This window comes from Canis lupus, chromosome 5 (genome assembly GCF_003254725.2).
Source record: "Canis lupus dingo isolate Sandy chromosome 5, ASM325472v2, whole genome shotgun sequence".
NCBI lineage: Eukaryota > Metazoa > Chordata > Mammalia > Carnivora > Canidae > Canis > Canis lupus.
In genome coordinates, this window is record NC_064247.1 from 54218768 (window position 1) to 54237220 (window position 18453).

General features: G+C 37.3%; 1 protein-coding gene across 3 annotated transcripts in view; it reads left to right on the forward strand.

Annotated features, from left to right (window-relative positions):
- USP24 (ubiquitin specific peptidase 24) overlaps positions 1-18453 on the forward strand; it is a 137241-nt gene that overhangs the window by 43978 nt on the left and 74810 nt on the right. For all 3 annotated transcript variants that reach the window (XM_025427762.3, XM_049110405.1, XM_049110406.1), the window contains exons 8-19: positions 3036-3101; positions 5574-5648; positions 6235-6393; positions 7452-7566; positions 7764-7867; positions 9984-10091; positions 10275-10370; positions 10463-10624; positions 10820-10867; positions 16147-16254; positions 17074-17223; positions 17844-17975. In XM_025427762.3, coding sequence (XP_025283547.1) covers positions 3036-3101; positions 5574-5648; positions 6235-6393; positions 7452-7566; positions 7764-7867; positions 9984-10091; positions 10275-10370; positions 10463-10624; positions 10820-10867; positions 16147-16254; positions 17074-17223; positions 17844-17975 — 1323 coding nt within the window. The remainder of the gene's footprint in view (positions 1-3035; positions 3102-5573; positions 5649-6234; positions 6394-7451; positions 7567-7763; positions 7868-9983; positions 10092-10274; positions 10371-10462; positions 10625-10819; positions 10868-16146; positions 16255-17073; positions 17224-17843; positions 17976-18453) is intronic.

Here is an 18453-nt window from a genome sequence, read left to right on the forward strand (position 1 = left end):
TTCTGACACTGACCAGGGAGGGAGTGTCTTACCTTCCTTCCCTGACATGAACTAGGTTGTTAGGCTGTCATTTGGATCCCCATTTGGATGTAGCAAGCATGTTAGAAGTGACTATTGACCGGGAATATAATAGGTAGTAATGTAATGTAAGAAGCAAAACTGTTAAAAAAAAAAAAATCTGTTTAGAAAGAAGGTTTTATCCAGTTTACTTGTTTCTCAAGAACTGGCTATATAGGTCAATTGACCATATCAGAAATTAGCTTCATTTTTTTTAAATGTTAAAACACTCACTAATTTCTGGCAGAGTTAATTTGTTAGAAAAAAAAAATACAGGGCATCCCAAGTTTCTAGCCTACTTGGTAGAAAATTAGCTAAGGATAGATATATAGGAGTCTGGGCTTACCCTCTTTATGATCAAATGTCTTGAGGTTAAAGGTTCCTCCAGGATTTTTCCCTTAGGTCAGACCATTTTTCAGAACAACTGTATTGTTTGCTGCAGTTCATTACAGAATTGTATTGTTTAGGTTGCATTTGAAGAGATGATAAAATTCAGGCATAGGAGAAAGAGATTCCCAAAGATTGAGACTCTAATTTTAGCAAACAAGTAGGATTAAAATTTCACAGTAAATGCCTGCTTTCCAACCAGTTAAGGAGGTGATTATGTCCTAGAATAAATTGAGGCCACTGAGTACACATAAATGCATTCATTTTACATTTACATTTATATTTACATAATTTTGAATTTGAAAAATACTGGAGGAAAACATCATTCACAATTCCTCAGTAAAAAATACTTGTACAAAGTACAGAATGAAAGTTGCCTATCCCCCCACTCCACATGTATATACCTACCTGCTAGGTAATAGCTACCCGTTTTTAATGCATAGCCTTTATGACTTTTTCCTAAATTTATGTAAAATATAACTGCACCCGTTCTTTTCCTCTTTCTTTCTTTCTTTAAAACTGAATTGTAATCAAACTATACCTAGTAGCATATTTTCATTTAACAGCATATTGTGGACATCTTTCCAGGTCAATGCTATCATCGTTTTTAACGGCTCTCATGTGTCCCTGCAACTGTTGTACTATGATGCTGTCATCTATTAATGGGTGTTGGATTATTTCTAAGTTTTTGCTCTTACAGAGAGCTTCCCATATAAATTTGTCTTTATGAGCATATGCTACCATTTCTGAAGGACAGATTCCTAGAAAAATGGGATTTCTGGGTTAAAGATTATATACATTTTCTAATTATAATCAGTAGTTTTAAGTCTCTTTCCAAAGCGCTTGTACCAGTCTGTTTTCCCATAAACTTCTTTCCTAGTTCTCTTGTTAGTACTGAATATTTTCCATCATTAATTTTTCATTATAATGGACATAAATAGCATTTTATTATTTAATTTGTAGTACTCTGATTTCCTGTGAACTTGAACATTTCATAGTGTGATTGTTGGCTATTTGCATTTCTTCTAGAAGTTGACCTAGTTATTTAGATTAATTTGGTGTTGCGTTACTCTCAAGAATTCTTTTTGTGTTCAACATATCAGTGCCATGTCTACTTTATGTATTTGTAAATTTCTTCTCCCAGTCTTTTGCTTCTTTTTATTTTTTATTTTTTTATTTTTTAAAGATTTTATTTATTTATTCATGAGAGACACAGAGAGAGAGAGAGAGGCAGAGACACAGGCAGAGGGAGAAGCAGGCTACGTGCAGGGAGCCCGACGCGGGACTCGATCCCGGGTCTCCAGGATCACGCCCTGGGCTGAAGGCAGCGCTAAACTGCTGAGCCACCGGGCTGCCCTTCTCTTTTTATTTTTATTGGCGATATCTTTTGCTGTATAGAAGCTTTCACATTTTATGTAGATGATTTTTTTTCCTTAATGGCTTAAGAAATTAGGAAGTGTTCTCCCATCTCAAAGTTATAAAAATATTCATTTCATTTTATACTTTTACAGTTTTATTTTTTATACCTAGTTCTTGAATTCATTTAGAATTTATTTTTATATATCATGTAAGATAGAGATCCAATTTCATTTTCTTCCAAATGGAAAACTAATTGTTGTAAGATCCTCTAATGACTAATCCCAGTTTTCTCTACTACTTTGATGTGTTGGCTCTATCACATGTCAAAGCCCATGTGTGTTCCTGAACTTCTAAGTAATTTGTTCATCTGTTCATTTTTTGCCCATTTGTATACTATTGCTCCACTGTTTTCATCACTGGTAGTGCCAGTCTGCCTAACATCCTTCTTCTCTCATATTTTCTTGATCATTCTCATAGATTGACTCTGAATATAGTCAACATGTCAGGTTGTCCTGCAGAAAATCCCACTGAGATCATGTTTGGAATTGTGTTAAATTTATATAGGTCAGTGTGTGGAAAATTGCCATAAAGGTCCCTCCCATTCATAGACATGGCATCTCTTTGTTTATTTGGGCCTTCTTTTATATATTTTAGTAAAGTTTTATAATTTTCCTCATGGAAATTTTTGATTTTTTTTGTTGTTGAAGACACATTTCATTCCTTCAACTATTCTCTCCTTTTTCAAATAAAAATTTTTAGTATTCTGTAAAACTTTAAAAATCTTTCATCCAGTCCTTCAAAGAAGTTTTATTGACATATTATAATTTAAATTACATTAAATTTCTATAACAGTTTTTTTTAAAAGATTTTATTTATTTATTCATGAGAGACAGAGAGAGGCAGAGAAATAGGCAGAGAGAGAAGCAGGCTCCATGCAGGGAGCCTGATGTGGGACTCGATCCCAGGACTCCAGGATCAGGCCCTGGGCCGAAGGCAGATGCTTAACCTCTGAGCCACCCAGACATCCCTAAATTTCTGTAATAGTTTAAATGGATTGACATCTTTATATCAATTCTTCCTGTCCAGGAGTATGGTTTGCCTGGTCATTCATTCATGACTTGATCAAGTTACCATTCCAGATGGTCTCTGATATATTAAAAAGGATTTGTTGAATGCCAAAAGGAAAAAGCCCTCCCACATTGATGTCTCACCTGTACTGTCCTTGTTTTCAGGCGGTGTCAGCATTGGTGCAGCCCTTAGGGGTGTGTGCGGAGTACCTCAATTCCTCCGTGGTTCAGGTAAGATGAGTCCACTTGGAAAGGTGGACTTAAAACACACCAGCGGTCACCATTATCTTTTTATCAGGTTGTTCAAAGTTGTACCTAATCCAGAGTAACTGCTTTGTTTCAGAATAGCAATTTTTCTAGTAAAAATATAACTAAATTAGCAGATAACTAAAATATGATTAATAATTTAAGGTATAGGAGACATCTCATATTTAAGATTATTTCCCTTTTCAACATATCCTTTTGTCAAATATAATTTACATATGATCACATGTATTTTTGTTTCCTTACCTATAGAATAGGCTGCATACATTCCAGCTCCCTTCACAAGATTGTTTAAGGACTCAGTGCCATTATGTATTAACTTAGAGCAGTGTTGAGCAACCCACTGGGCTGGCTTACTAGCTAAGTGACTGTTGAAGAGTAGCCTAACGGCACATCTCTGATTTCCTGCTACTGCAGATGGTAATACTGTCTATAGGTTATCCAGTAGTCGAAGCTGGGCGTGTCCATTTTCTAATGCTTAAGGCCTATTATGCTTTCTTATTTCCTTTCCTTTTCAGTTAACAAGTTTTGCTGAATGAAGTGTCACTTTGAAATACCTTCGTTTTTTATTTTCTTTGTAAATATGTCCATGAAACCTGTAACTTTCACAGATTTTTTTTTTTTTTTAAGTCACTATAAATGACTTTGAAAGCATCATGTCCTTGAGAGCAGTGTTTTTGTATGCACTGTTCCTTGTTTATATCTCATTAGGGCCATTTTAACAAGGAAGATGAGATTTTCCTTTTAGTAGGTTCGGAAATTTCTACCATTTCTAAGTGTTAAGTGCTTTCTTTCAATGTCAGAGTAAACTTGCAAGATTTTTAAATGAAATCAGATGGCTATTTATGTATTTCTTCATTCTGGATATTAAGTACTTTAGAAACATGTAGTGTTCTTTCAGCTTATTAATATAATCATTACTTTTGTAGTTGAAACACTAAAGTATAAGAGGCAAATGATTTATTTAACAATTATTAATAATTTAATACTTGGCTTTTACTAATCAGAGCTAGGATTAGATTTTTTTAGGATTAGCTTTTTTTTTTAAGATTTTTATTTATTCATTCATGAGAGACACAGAAAGAGAGCAGGGGTGGGGGGAGGTGCAGAGACACAGGCAGAGGGAGAAGCAGGCTCCACTCAGGGAGCCCGATGCAGGACTCAATCCCGGGGCTCCAGGATTACGCCCTGGGCTGAAGGCAGGCACTAAACCACTGAGCCACCCAGAGATCCCAGGATTAGCTTTTTAAATGCTGTTTACCCATGCATTGCTCTATGGAAAGAAATTCAGCATAAATATTCCAACTACTAATTAATATTACATTCTTTAGAAATTCTACATTTGATAGAATTTTTCAAATTTAATAGACAGTAAAAAGTATTGAGTTTCCAACCAAAGCATATTTAACTTTATTTTAATTATCAGACTGTCCAACCTTACATTTATTCAGCAATCTGTTCATGCCATGAATTTATTCTCATACCATATTCACATCATATCACTTAACAAACTAACAATTGTATCTACCACTTGCTACATATCTCAGCCACTGTGAGAAGCAGGGCCAGTGTTGCGGACTAATAGCCCCCAGTCCTCTCTATACAATGGGCATTTGTATAAAGGAAGAAACTCTTATTTGGATAATTTCCTGATGTCATTTTAATTCATTGCTAATGTCTTCTTGGCTTTGGCAGCCAAATATTGTGTCTTCTCTTATCACCAGGTAACTTTTAAAAATCATTTTCCTTAGATGGAAGTGAGCATTTAGACCTAGCCAATATTTTCCTACATCTCACGTAATATTTAGAGTCACTTATTTGATTATGCTACCTTTCTGGAACATTGTGTTGTATGAGTCTCCATTTAAGGCCTTATTTACATAAGCACACAAAAATAATATATATTGTAGCACATTTTTTTGGTGCTCCATGCTTATATTAATTTGTTAAAATCGAATGCAAAATATTCACTTTATTACAAAAATACTGGTGCTTCATGTTTTAGTTTATGTGTCTTTGGTTGCTCTTTAAAAAGACCTTTATAAGAATCACTCAGTTCCGCTCCTGAAACCAATATTGCACTGTATGTTAACTAACTAGAATTTAAATAACAATATGAAGTAAAAAAATAGAAATATCAAATTTCTATTGGCAAAAAATTTTAAAAATTAAATAAAACCAAACATTTAAAAAAATAAAAGGACCCTTAAAGGGTAGCAGTGACAGGGACTGCACCCACGTGATATCAAAGAAGCTGGGGTATGGAGTCAGTTAAAGGCCTACTTGGGATGGTAGTAGCTAGCTGTGGCATCTGATACTGGAATTGAGATCTTTGCATTGCATTTTCTCCTGTGTGAAATGCAAATGAAGAAGTGTTTCCTCTCTAGTTCTGGGGCAGAATCAGGAGTCTTTATTAAGTGCAGCACTTTTGTTCTGCAGCCAATGCTAGACCCGGTCATCCTTACTACAATACAGGATGTGCGGAGCGTGGAGGAGAAGGACCTCAAAGACAAGGTAAATCTTGTCTCCAGCCAGGTAGGCCCCAGCACCTTTTTGTCCTTGGAAGCACGGCCAGGACCTGGGGCGAGGTTCACATGTCATTGTTCTTTTGGATTCTACAACTGACATCATATTAACATATTTTCTAACCAAAAAATGCTTTTTCTGAAGCACCAATATTCTGAAGCATCAGGTAGGTATTAAATCTATCAGTAGAGTGAATTTAGAGATTTCAGTAAGGGATACCATTCAGAATTTTACTAACGTGTTGATTTAGATCATATTCTGGTTATAGCACTGAAGAAGCTTTAAAATAATTCGATACTACAAGCTTATCCAAAGTTGTTTTAAAGCAATTTTAACGTTTAAGTTTAACATGATTTATTTTTGTTGACCTTGAAATTCTCACAGGACCCTTCCCTTGGCTCACTTGTATGCTAACTTTTGTTTAAAAGCAAACTAGTTAATTGACCATATAAAGTATCAGATACCACCAAACAGTGCTGTTGAAAATGTCCTGTATTCCTGTGTGTGTTACAAGAATTGGGATCAAAATGTTTTCATGGTTCCTTTTTTTGTTTGTGTGTGCTTTTAATAAAAGAGATTGGTTAGCATCCCCGAGCTCTTGTCTGCCATCAAGTTACTCTGCATGCGTTTCCAGCCGGATCTAGTGACCGTGGTAGACGACCTTCGATTAGACATCCTACTGCGCATGTTAAAATCACCACATTTTAGCGCCAAAATGAATTCCCTCAAAGAAGTAAGTTTTGCATTTTTTTCCAGAAGACCTAAAGCACGGACTCTTTAAACTCTGCCAAAACTTATGGTCATTAATATAAAAATGTTGGGAAATGAAGGATGATTTTTTATAATCATATAAAAAAGGTAACAATGATCATATATATGTTATACAGGTTTGTAATTGTTTATTAATGTGATCTTTTTATATATGTTACAGTCAAAATTCATTCTCTGAAATATTTAGTGTTTATGTGAAATTTTCTAGAACATAATTCCTTGGAGTAGACCATTTGAGATTTACTTGTTATGTTTCAGATAGGTGTTTCCTTTAACCAAGCATTCTCACTGGGGTTGGGACAAACGCAAAATGACTACAACTGTTGATCTAAGCAAAATGCTAGAAGTATTATCCTATAGCTTCCTAAACTTCATCTGAACATAGTTGGTTTTGGTGAGTATAGGTGGAGCCAGTATAGTTCAGTCATAATTCCAGTTATTTTTCCTGAAGTTCTGTATTAATTAGAATTTTTTGCTGCAAGTGAAATAAACTCTCTGAACCATCCGGGGCCAAAAGAGGAATTTAATGGAGGAAGGCTAACCTGTTTCACATGAATGAAGGGTAGAGTAGCTAGACCATATAAGGATGGGACATGTCTGGGCGGCAGGAACTAGAATTTGAGACCTCACCACTGCCAAGACTCTTTCCAAGTCTTGTCCCTACTTTTCTGAGCATGTTAGCCTTGTTTTCCCTCTTCCTCCAGAGTGACATCTTTCATGTGGTAGACATCATGACCGTAGACAGCCCCATTACCGGGGAGGGACTGGTACTTTCTCTCTGGTCCCAGGAATACAATTTAGTAGTGGTTCCCTGGTTGAAGTTTGGGTCAGATGCTCTTCCCTGAGCCATCCCTAGGAGTACCATTCTTGGCTCCATGATCATAAGTAGTCTATTAACGTATTACAGTAACTGGCCTTTAATACATCCTGTAAAAGTTGCAGGATATGTGTACATATATGTGTAGATTTTGGTTACGCATATTTGCACTAGATTCATTCACAACAATCCTGTCTTTTTAGGTAACTAAACTAATAGAAGATAGCACTTTATCCAAATCTGTGAAGAATGCTATAGATACAGACAGATTGTTAGATTGGCTGGTTGAAAACTCAGTTCTGTCAATTGCATTAGAAGGTAAGTTGCTTAAAAAAAAAAAAGGCATTTCCTGACATAATTATAAATATCACATTTTTATATTAAAAATATGAAAATGTTTTGACTGTATTAGCCTTTAAATGCTATAGCAAGTTAATATTGCTTTGAATTAATAGACTTGTATTTAGAAAGTCAGTGTTCACTGTATCTGTCTGCTTCTTGGGTGTCTCTTTTAGGCAACATAGACCAAGCACAATACTGTGATCGTATAAAAGGGATTATTGAACTCTTGGGCAGTAAATTGTCTTTAGATGAACTCACTAAAATTTGGAAGATACAGGTAAGTTGATCAGAATTATTTTTGCCTCTTTCCAACATTTCTGTCAGAAGGAGAGGGAGGAGGGTGGTGAATGAGCAGGGAAATGGAACTTCTATCTTGCTCCAGCCACAGCAGCTCTACTCAAATCTGTTTGCCAGTTTGGGGCTTCTGTCAAAGTTGTGTATGTGAAAAGGGATTGCACTACGCAGAAGCTGAGGAACAACTGAGCGAGCCACATCTCGTTTCTCAGAATTAAACAATGAAAAGCCATTCTGCAGGCTACACAGCCATTAGTGGCAGCACTAGAACGTGTGTCTTTTGTCAGTCTCTATTTGCTTATCGGTTTTCATGGCTGAGTTTTTCCTGTTCAGTTGTGTTACGTGAGGATGAGTCCTGCTTACTGAGTTCACAGACTGTGTCTTCTACAGAATCAACCACACCCCTGCCTTTTCTTTTCCTTCCCTTTGTTAATAGTCCATTGGACTCACTTCCCCACCATTTTCCTGGCACCCTAAGTCTCCTTTACCAACTTATTTACTCTGTTCTACTTTGTAAATACTAGTTTCTTGCAAACCTGATCCCTTTCCTCAGTCTGTAATCTCCCTTGAGGCTGTTTCCTCTCCTCCTGCGGCTTTGAGTGCATTTGGGTGCTGTTGACACTAAGAACTGTGTCCTCAGTTCAGACCTCTTCTTGGCAGTCCAGTGCCTTATACTTAGACACATAACTATTGCGCCTTCATGCATGCCATCTCATAGGCATCTCAAATTCAGTAGGTCAGCACCTAGTCATTTTCCAGGCTATTTCAGTAATGGTATTAGCCTTCGTCTAGCTGCTAAGCCAGAAGGAGGCCTGAAGCTCACCTTGACTCTACCCTTAGTCACGGCATCACTCAGAACCTAGTCTGGAAGCAGAAGTTCTACTAGGTATTTCAGAGGGAATTGGATATAGGGGCTTGTTTACAAAGGTGTTGCTGGGGGGGAAGGGCAAAAGAGAGAAGTAAGAATGCTGGAGTAACAGAATGGGGAAAGGGGATGTGAAGTCTAAGAAAGGAAGCTGCTTTGGGAGGTGTTTTCACTGCAGATGCTGGGGTGCCAAAGAGGTGGCATTGCCACCAGGGCTGCTGAAATCTCTCACTGCCACCAGTGCCAGCACTGTGTCTACTCCCTGGGCACGGACCAACACTTCATTCTTCCTCTGACCTCATCTCCCAACAGCACCTCTCATGGGTAGAACATCATGGGAGCATAGCTAGTAGAGGAAAGGCAGCAGAGTGCAGAAAGTTAGGTGCAAGACTGAAAGAAAACAGGCTTGGCTTCCATAAATCGTGCTTTCCATGTCAACTGTAGCTGAATACTCTCATATGATGTTTTTTTGTGAGTGTGAGTGTGAGTTTGTTTTTTGTTTTTTGTTTTTTTGTTTTTTTTTTTTTGTGAGTGTGAGTTTTGAATCCACATAAGGTCAAAGATTAGAGACCATGATGTATATGTTGTATATCCCTACTACATTCAATGAATATTTGTACATAGTAGATACTGAGCAGATTCTTAGAGGACTGACTCTAAAAAAGTCTCTGCCTTTCAAGTCATGGTGAGCAGTAAGGTATGATAGAGTCATGTTTGAGGTTATAAAATGAGTTTTGACTGTAAGGTTGACCACAGGGCCTACATATCTGAAGCAGACTTACTGCCTATGGGATAAATAAATCTTAATTGAAGTCATAAAGTATCTAGAAGCAAAATAAAAAATGAGGTAGAAATAACTCTCAGCTGAGACCCTCAGGCTCATTTATAAAGTGCTGGAAGCGAATATGTTTGTTCTGTAATCAGTTCGACTCTTATGCAGCGAGTTGAAAATATTTCGCTCTTCTCTTGAAATGAGTATGTCAAGTTAAAAACTTTATTCTCATCTTTTTAAAGATTTAATGCTGCTAGAAATGTGAACAAAGTCAACTGATTGCCATTAACAATGGTTGCTTCCTGTAGTTTCCCCCATGTTATCAAGCAAGTGAATGCTGATCAGACTAGAATCAGTTTATCTTGCTGTTTTGCTTTTTGCTTCTATCAATTGCTCGGGGGGAAGTGTGAGGGTTTTTCCAAGTTGCAGGATGTAACTTTCTTCCACGGTCTCCTTTTCCAGTCAGGACAATCATCTACTGTGATCGAGAACATCCATACTATTATTGCTGCAGCAGCTGTCAAATTTAATTCAGATCAGCTTAATCATTTGTTTGTTCTCATCCAGAAGGTATGTAACCAGTCGACCATGCTTGCTTTAAGTTTTTCTAAAAGAAGCTCATTTTGACGTCTCCCCCCTCTGCCTTGGCAGTGTCTAAATGTACTCTTCTTACTTTGTTAAACCTTTTTAACTCAAATGTAAAGTTTTGCCCATTTGATAAAATTGGATTGTCTGGTCTTTTCCATTCCCCAGAGCTGGGAGACTGAAAGTGATCGAGTAAGACAGAAGCTGTTGAGTCTGATCGGACGAATAGGCCGGGAGGCTCGCTTTGAGACCACTTCTGGAAAGGCAGGAGAATCAAATTAATCTTTCCAGCTACAAATACTTCATGTGGTCTTACTGATGTTGGGGCCGGCTCATCTTGTGTGGCATCATTGCAGGTGTTAGATGTACTCTGGGAGCTGGCACATCTTCCAACCCTGCCCAGTAGCCTTATTCAGCAAGCCTTGGAAGAGCACCTGACAATCCTTAGTGATGCGTATGCGGTGAAAGAAGCAATCAAGAGGAGCTACATCATTAAGTGCATCGAAGATATTAAAAGGGTTGGTTTTATCTTTGGTCTGGTTTTGTTATCAGAATAATAGTATTGTAATTAGAGCCAAATAATTTTCTTAGCCCTATTATGTAAATTAAATTCAATGTCCTACCTGGAAACTCTTGCCTTAGAGTCCAGGATTGGGAAATCATAGGTACCCCTTTTACCAGGTCACTTATATTTCTCTTAAAATTAATTTCAGCCTGGAGAATGGTCAGGGTTGGAAAAAAACAAGAAGGATGGATTCAAGGTAAGAATTTACAGATGGAACCGCCTAAAAGGTATACTAATTTAATAATTTCTTTTAATAAGCAATATCATAATTTTAAGATAATAGTCTGATTTGGTGTTTCTTTGAGTAATGTTCAGATAGAAACTGTTGTTTAAATATTTACGAATCCAAGGTCACACATTCACAGAGTAGTTTCATTCTATTGTTTCCATAAAATTATAAGACCTTTAATGTAGTTTTTTCTTTTGTAAATTAAATGGAAAGTCTACACAACTTTAGTAAGTACAATGGATTCTGCATAAGTATTTTGCCCGTTTTTCTGCCATGAGGAAGAAATGGAGGAAGGTCATAGAGTAAGAAGGAAGAGAAAAGGGAAGAAAGAGGTTCATTCAGTGCTGGCACAGGGTCATTTTTCAGGTGCCTGGTTCAGAGGTGTTCATAAATTCCTAGTGAGTCCTGCTGCTGGGGTCTGATGCTAGAAGGTGGTCTTGGGTAGCGACTGCTGTGGGAGGCTTCCCCCTCAGGGCTCTGGCCTCCAGGTTGCTGAGGACTTTTAGGGGCTGTGCTTTGACAGTGTGTTTAGCCGACTGAACAGTGATGACTGCAGCTCTCCTGTCACTCCAGTGCTTCAGCATCCAGTCCATGTGCTCCGAGGGGGCCAATTGCAAAACTGCTCACTAGAGTGATGTTCCCTGAGCAGTGCCCGCCTCTGGCCGAGGCTTTCAGGCTGCCCAGACCAAGAGCCTCGTAGCGGGAGCGATTGCTAAAATTTTACTGTAATGTAAGAAGAGGTTTTGGTGAATAGCTAGTGGCTTAGTAGTTTCATTGGTTAAACATTTTTCTTGGCTTTCATTAATGCGTATTTCTCTAAAGGATCTTGAATACTGCTAATTTTTATTGGTGGATTCAGAGACTCTTAGATCATGTTAGGAGACTGTGGTGATTCCATGGGCTTTTAGTGATAGTTGGTTACAAAGTTTAGTTGGGGACACTTAAGACCTTGATGTTTTATATTTGACGCTGAAATTTGATCAAGTGAATTTTCAACATGTAATCTAGCTTTCTAGATTTTTAAAGTCACTCACAGACCAGAGCTGATGATGCTCAGGTTATGAGGAATCATTCCTTTAATTCAACAACATCGCTGTCATTCTCAGATATAGTTTGAATTTTTCCAGTTTCCTCAGTTCAGCAGTTGGGATAATTTACTGTAGCCTCTGTCTTTACGCTTGAACCTCATCCAGTTACATGAGGAGTTTAGATCCTTCAGTAGTGATGATGAAGAGGACGAGGGTATCTGTAGAAAAAGAGTCTTTTCTTCCCACTAACAGCTACATTTCTTTATAAATGTGAGGTGTCCTTGCTGAAGAGACTGTTCTTTCCCTGCAGGGAAATGGCTTTTGAAAGCAGAAACCCCTTCCCACAGTCTATTCCTTCCTTGGTGCTGCTCGGCCAGCAGTACTCCGCTCTCCCAGTCAGCGGCATCCCTGAATCTTTACTGCCTCTCCGCAGTCACTTCACTCATGCCTGTTGTTTTAGACAGAACTCAGAGCAGCAGGGCTATTTTTGGAGTCATTTTGTGAGACTTGATAAGCGTACTCTTCCTTTTTTATCTCCCACTGCTCCCAGTAGAAATTCTGATGGACCATCATTACATTCCAAGTAACAGTACCTTGCATTTACATAGCACTTTGTAGTGAACTAAGTGCTCTCGCAGATGCTCTCTGGAAGTACACACGGCTGAGGGGGGCAGTGGGAAGATCAAAGCCCCCTGGGTACGACTCCAGGCAGGGGGGTGAGTTATATACTGCCACTAAAGGTGTTTTTCTATGCTATGCCCTTTCCTGCCAGGCAGCAAGGTGGGCTGACTGGGGATTATGTCTCCCTGCCAGGCTACACAGAAACTAAACAAAGGGTAAGACAAGATCACCCACCTCTTACCCCCCTCCCGCCCTCAGCTACCTCTGTTCCCCCCACTGATTCCCCTTCCCTCTGCTTTTGACACTCTTAAAATTCCCAAACTCCACTGTTGTGTTCAGAAATTCTGCCCTTTATTTCTTCACTTTATTTCTGTAGATTCCGCCAGGATGCTCTTGGCTCCCTTGGTCCTCTTTCCTTTGCTTCCTTTATACCTTCCGCTGTTTACCCCCAACCCTCTCCCTCTTATTTCACTTCTTTTTTCCTTCAATTAAAAAGTTTAAATGTACTCATTTAAAAAACAAATTTACTAAACCAAAAAAGTCACTTTTACTCCAGTAGCGGTGTTTGCATCTGCCCTAAGCCATTCTCCTAAGGCTCCCCCAGCACAGGGCCTGGCAGCTCCCACGTAGATGCCCATCCTTCCTCTGAACCCTCCCCTTCACCCTGTGAGGACTCTAAAATCATTGCTTACCAACAGCAGAGTGGCCTCTACCTGCCCAAACATGTAATTCAGAGCAAAAGTAGCAAGAGGTCCTCAGTACAGTCTCACAGTGATGTGGTTAAGCACAGGAGGAAATACTTTTTTATAAATGTCCTCCTGTGCAAAAATTGATACTTCAAATCTAGGTAAATGGCTAGGTCTGGAAGAATAAGATAGATGAGGAAGTGGGGATGTTGAGCTTTGGGAAGAGAATTCAAGAAAGAATATGAACACGTTCTCCAGACTTAGATTGTGGGAGAGAAGTTTGATTCCACTGACTTTGTCTCCCAAGAAGTCACGGGAGGCATGTTTTCAATATAAGAGGGCAGCAAACTTTCTATGAGACCAGTCTGCCATCGAATGCACTGCCTCCTGACTTCCTCGTCACAGGAGACACTAAGAGAATAGTCATTTAACAAAAGTGAGTGAGGATTTAGGCATAGGTTTACAGGCTGCACCAATTGACCTCCTGAGGCTTCATCTAACACTGAGTGTCTCATTTGGACATAGCATCACCTCCTACTTATGAAACCTCAGCTCCGTTACCAGGCATTACCAAATATGCTCATTTTAATTGTTCACCACAGTCTTTTGGTAACTGGAGAAAAATAATTTAAATTTTTCTTGTAACTTAGCGACATAGTGTCATAGATACAATGGAATAAATGACATCTTTCCTGTTTGCTAAACTTTAGAAAGGTTATATCAAAAATAGTTTTTAAATTCCGATTTTATATGATTTCCTTTATTTTATTGGATAGTGAGCAACTTTCAAAGGGTGATTTTCTATGTTAAAGATATTCTAGCCATAATTGACTTAGTTTGTCATAGTGATGCTTTTTAATATATCCGATTATGTGCTGAAGGATTCATATTTATATCCTAATGTTTATAATTCTTTTGGTAGGTATGAGTTTGGACTTAAGCCCTTAGAGTTTTATTCTTTGTCATTTTGTAACTTTTATATTTTAGCTGAAATACATAGGGTTAGTCTTGCAAATAGTTGGCCTTTAATATATACCCTATTTCTCTGATTCTAAGATGCCCGTGATTGCAACCTCTGCATCACAGACCTTGTAAGTTGGGGAAGAAGAAAAAAAGAAATCACACATTTTAGTTTTACCATTCATTTGTTTAAATTCATACTGAGTCCAAATCTAAGCCTCTTTTTGACCAGTGTGCACAGCGTCACTGGCACAGTGCTTTTCATTATCTAGAGTGATTTTGACCTCTGAAATTTCTAAGAGCGATGGTATCATTTTGAGGCATGGGAAGAATATATTTCTGTGTCCTTGTCCTTTTTTGTAAAACTCAAGCTGCTTTTTTCCTTAATGGAGTTGTGTTGTATATACTACAGGATAAATAGCTTCTCTTGAATTGTGGGTACACCTTTGGACAGAGACATTTAGTGCTGGATGACAAAGCCCTTCATAGGGTATGAGTCTGTCACACCATATTCTCCTGGCTGTGAGAAATGCTTTAGACCGAGACTATTGGCAGTTTTCTTTGCTTTTAGTTGAATTGACAGACAGGAAAGGCTAGTCACTGTTACATCATAGTGTCATCTTTTTGATAAGAGTTCAAAAAATCCGTGATCTAAACTTAAGTTAAAAAGCCATCCTTGCTTGGTGCTCCATAAATGGAGTCAGAATTAAAATGACGGGTAGATGAACAAAGTACCTTTCATATGCAGCTAAGGGTACACATTACTCAGGTAAGGACAGCTATGTCAGAACTCATTCCTACACCTAGTGGCTGCTAAGTTACTTTTGACAAAATTGTAAGATGTGTCGATTTCAGAAATGTTGAAATTTATAAAACCTGTATCTTAGAATCCAGGAAATATGGTATTTGCTGATTGATTGGCTAATCCTCAAGAAAACCAGTATTGTTTTTGATGATAGCTCTCTCTCATATACATATTGGGTAGTGCAATGCTTTCCTGCCAGAGATAGAAAGCATATTTTTCAAAAGTATTTTCCACCTCATAAAGATCTTCATCTTATAGTAACACTTAAGGAAGGAAGTTTTAAAAATAGAAGCAAAATTCAGCCTTTAAAATAAAGGCTAAGGACTTAAAACTTTTACTCAGTTTTTTAGAGATTTAATGGGTAATTTGATGAATAGTGTTAAATGGACAGTCTTCCAAATTTTATAAATGTCTTAGTTCGAAAGAGGCTATGTATTAAAGAGCAGTTCTCTTTTTAAAGATTATTTCACAAACAGCAGACTTTTCAGATATGTACTGTGAAAGATCTGGATTGTCATGTACCAGCTTAAGAAATAATATTTGAAAGTGTTATGAAAAATATAAAGTATAAATGTAAAGTGGCTGTAATAATTAATAAAAATAGAACTCTCTTCTTGCAAAATTGTTTTAACTAGGACATACAAGCAGACCACGAGTATTTTCTTGAATATTAAACCACTATTGGTATCTTGATCATATCATTGGTATCTTAATCATATAATTATGGAAAGTCATATTTTTATACAATTTTATTTACCAGCCAGTTCAGTATTAGCCATGGTAGATTTTGGCCATCAGTTTATTTCATTCCGTCAACACATCCTAGCAGCCCGTGCTACTTCATCTATCCTCTGAAGTTGCTAATTCCTTGTCGTCTGTTGTTTGCTGATGTACCCCTGTACATTTACTGTCACTTCACATCCACTCCTGTTTGCAATTCTTGGCCTTAGGAAATTGCATGCAGAGTAAGAAGTTGAAGACTGAATTATGAATGCATGGAGATGAGCTCTAAATGAGCGGTGTGAAGAGAAAAATAATAGAATGTGTAGCCATAAAACCTAATTGACTTGGGAAATTTTTATAGCTAATAAACATAGCTGTCGTTTATTGCGAGATTTAACTAATGTAACTTCTTTTTAACTCTAGTCATCTCAGCTTAATAATCCCCAGTTTGTGTGGGTGGTGCCAGCTTTGCGTCAGCTCCACGAGATCACCCGCTCGTTTATAAAACAGACCTATCAAAAGCAAGACAAGGTAAGAGAAGAACCCCATCTGATGAGTATACAGTTACAGACCCAACTTTTAAAATAACAAAACATAAAGAGATTTATGTTGAGTTTTATGGTTGCTGTTTTACATTTTTATGATTATTAATATAGTTCATTTATATTCTCTAATAATCTTCAGTTTAAACATTCTGCTTTCATTTTAATGGAGCTTTTCTTTTGATATATCCTGAACTCATTTCCTTCATTTATTGAAATGATTATGCCAGTTTTTAAAAGTTAGAATAGTATTTTAGAAACTGTTTGGAAAGATGTAAAGACATTTGATCTTTAGATTGTTTAAGGACCTGGAGCCTCCTTGATGTGAGAAACTTCAGAAGAAAGATCAGGGGAAGTACATAAGCACTGAAATAGTTCTTTTGAAAGTCATTTTTTTAAGAAAAAAACCCAGGGGTATCTGGGTGGCTCAGCGGTTGAGTGGCTGCCTTTGGCTCAGGGCGTGATCCCAGGGTCCTGGGATTGAGTCCTGCATCAGGCTCCCGCAGGGAGCTTGCTTCTCCCTCTGCCTGTGTCTCTGCCTTTCTCTCTGTGTCTCTCATGAATAAATAAATAAAATCTTAAAAAAAAAAAAAAAAACCCCAAACTCTCTAAAAGCAAAAAATTAGAGAAGTTTATTAATTCCCTTCATTCTAGTTATGTGTATGCTAGATGTAAGAATAGGAGTGAAGATGCCCTTATATTTGCTGTCCCTCCCTCACCTAGGACCACATGCTAAAACAGAAGCTTGTGTTAAACTGACAGAATCACTGAAAATTCTCATACCATTTTTTTTGTTGTTTTTGCCAAGAGCATTATTCAAGACTTGAAGAAAAATTTTGAAATTGTAAAATTAGTAACGGGAAGTTTGATAGCTTGTCATCGACTTGCAGCCGCTGTGGCTGGACCCGGAGGCTTAACTGGTTCAACACTGGTGGATGGCCGCTACACTTACCGGGAGGTATCTGGCATTGTGCTTTTGTGTCATGATTTACAGCATTTCTTTGGCTTTTTACACTTGAACTATAAAATAATATTTGTTGGGTGTCAACTCTGAAAGAGGTGGCATAAGGTAGCTTTGTTGTAATGGAAGTTTTGTGTTTTGACTATAATCATTTTAAAATAAAAGTTGAGAAAATTGTTATTTGTGGATAAAACTTTCAGTAAATTACCCAAGAAATACATATGATAAAGTGATAAAGATAACCAGCTTTCTTTTGTTTTTCATCTGAAATAATAATTGTCAATCTTGTGGGAAATTTATTAGCAACATTTGTTTCTAAAAATTAGAAAAAAATCTTAACTCATCACTTGTGAGTTTGTGGTGTTTTACTTTGAGATTGCTGAAATGATGTTTTACTGACATCCTGAGTCAACTGGAATTCATAATAGACTTGATGAAGTAGTTTCCACTACATTGTGCTGTCACCTTATAAACAGATGTCTCATGTTTATTTTATGCTAAATTATATGAGAAAGCATTAGGTAAAAGTCTTTTTTAATTAAAACAATTTTTTTTTAATTTTATTTTTAGGTAGGGATGCCTGGAGTTAACTAATTAGCATTTACTTCTTTTTGCAGTATTTAGAGGCCCATCTAAAATTCCTAGCATTTTTCTTGCAAGAAGCTACTCTGTATCTGGGTTGGAATCGTGCCAAGGAAATCTGGGAGTGTCTTGTGACTGGCCAAGATGTTTGTGAATTAGATAGAGAGGTAAGAAGATGGTAGTGTGGATATAACATAAGACAGAGTGGGACTTAAATATTTTACCTTTTTTTGTCTCATTTTGTGTGGGTCTCACATCTTTAATTCTAAACACTTCTCAATTTGCTAAGCATACATTTATACTAATAGGCCAGGAACTGTAAGTGCTGAAAAAAATTTTTGCATAACATATATCTGTGACTTAAATGTATGGGTTTTTTGGTAATCTTTATACCATTCTGGATAAAACCAAATTTAAAGTGAGCACAGCTATACAGTTATCGGTATGTCTTGTATTTTTTCTTTCTCCCATGGAATTAATTTGAAGTTGACAACCAAAAATTTGGAGTTTCTGTAATGATGTTGTACCCTAAAAACACAAGAATAAATGCCTACACAGATTTTTTTTTTAACTGTAATTAAACAGCTGAAAATAGATTAAACCAGGAGAACACCTGACTTGGCTTACTTTAACAATGAATTGCTG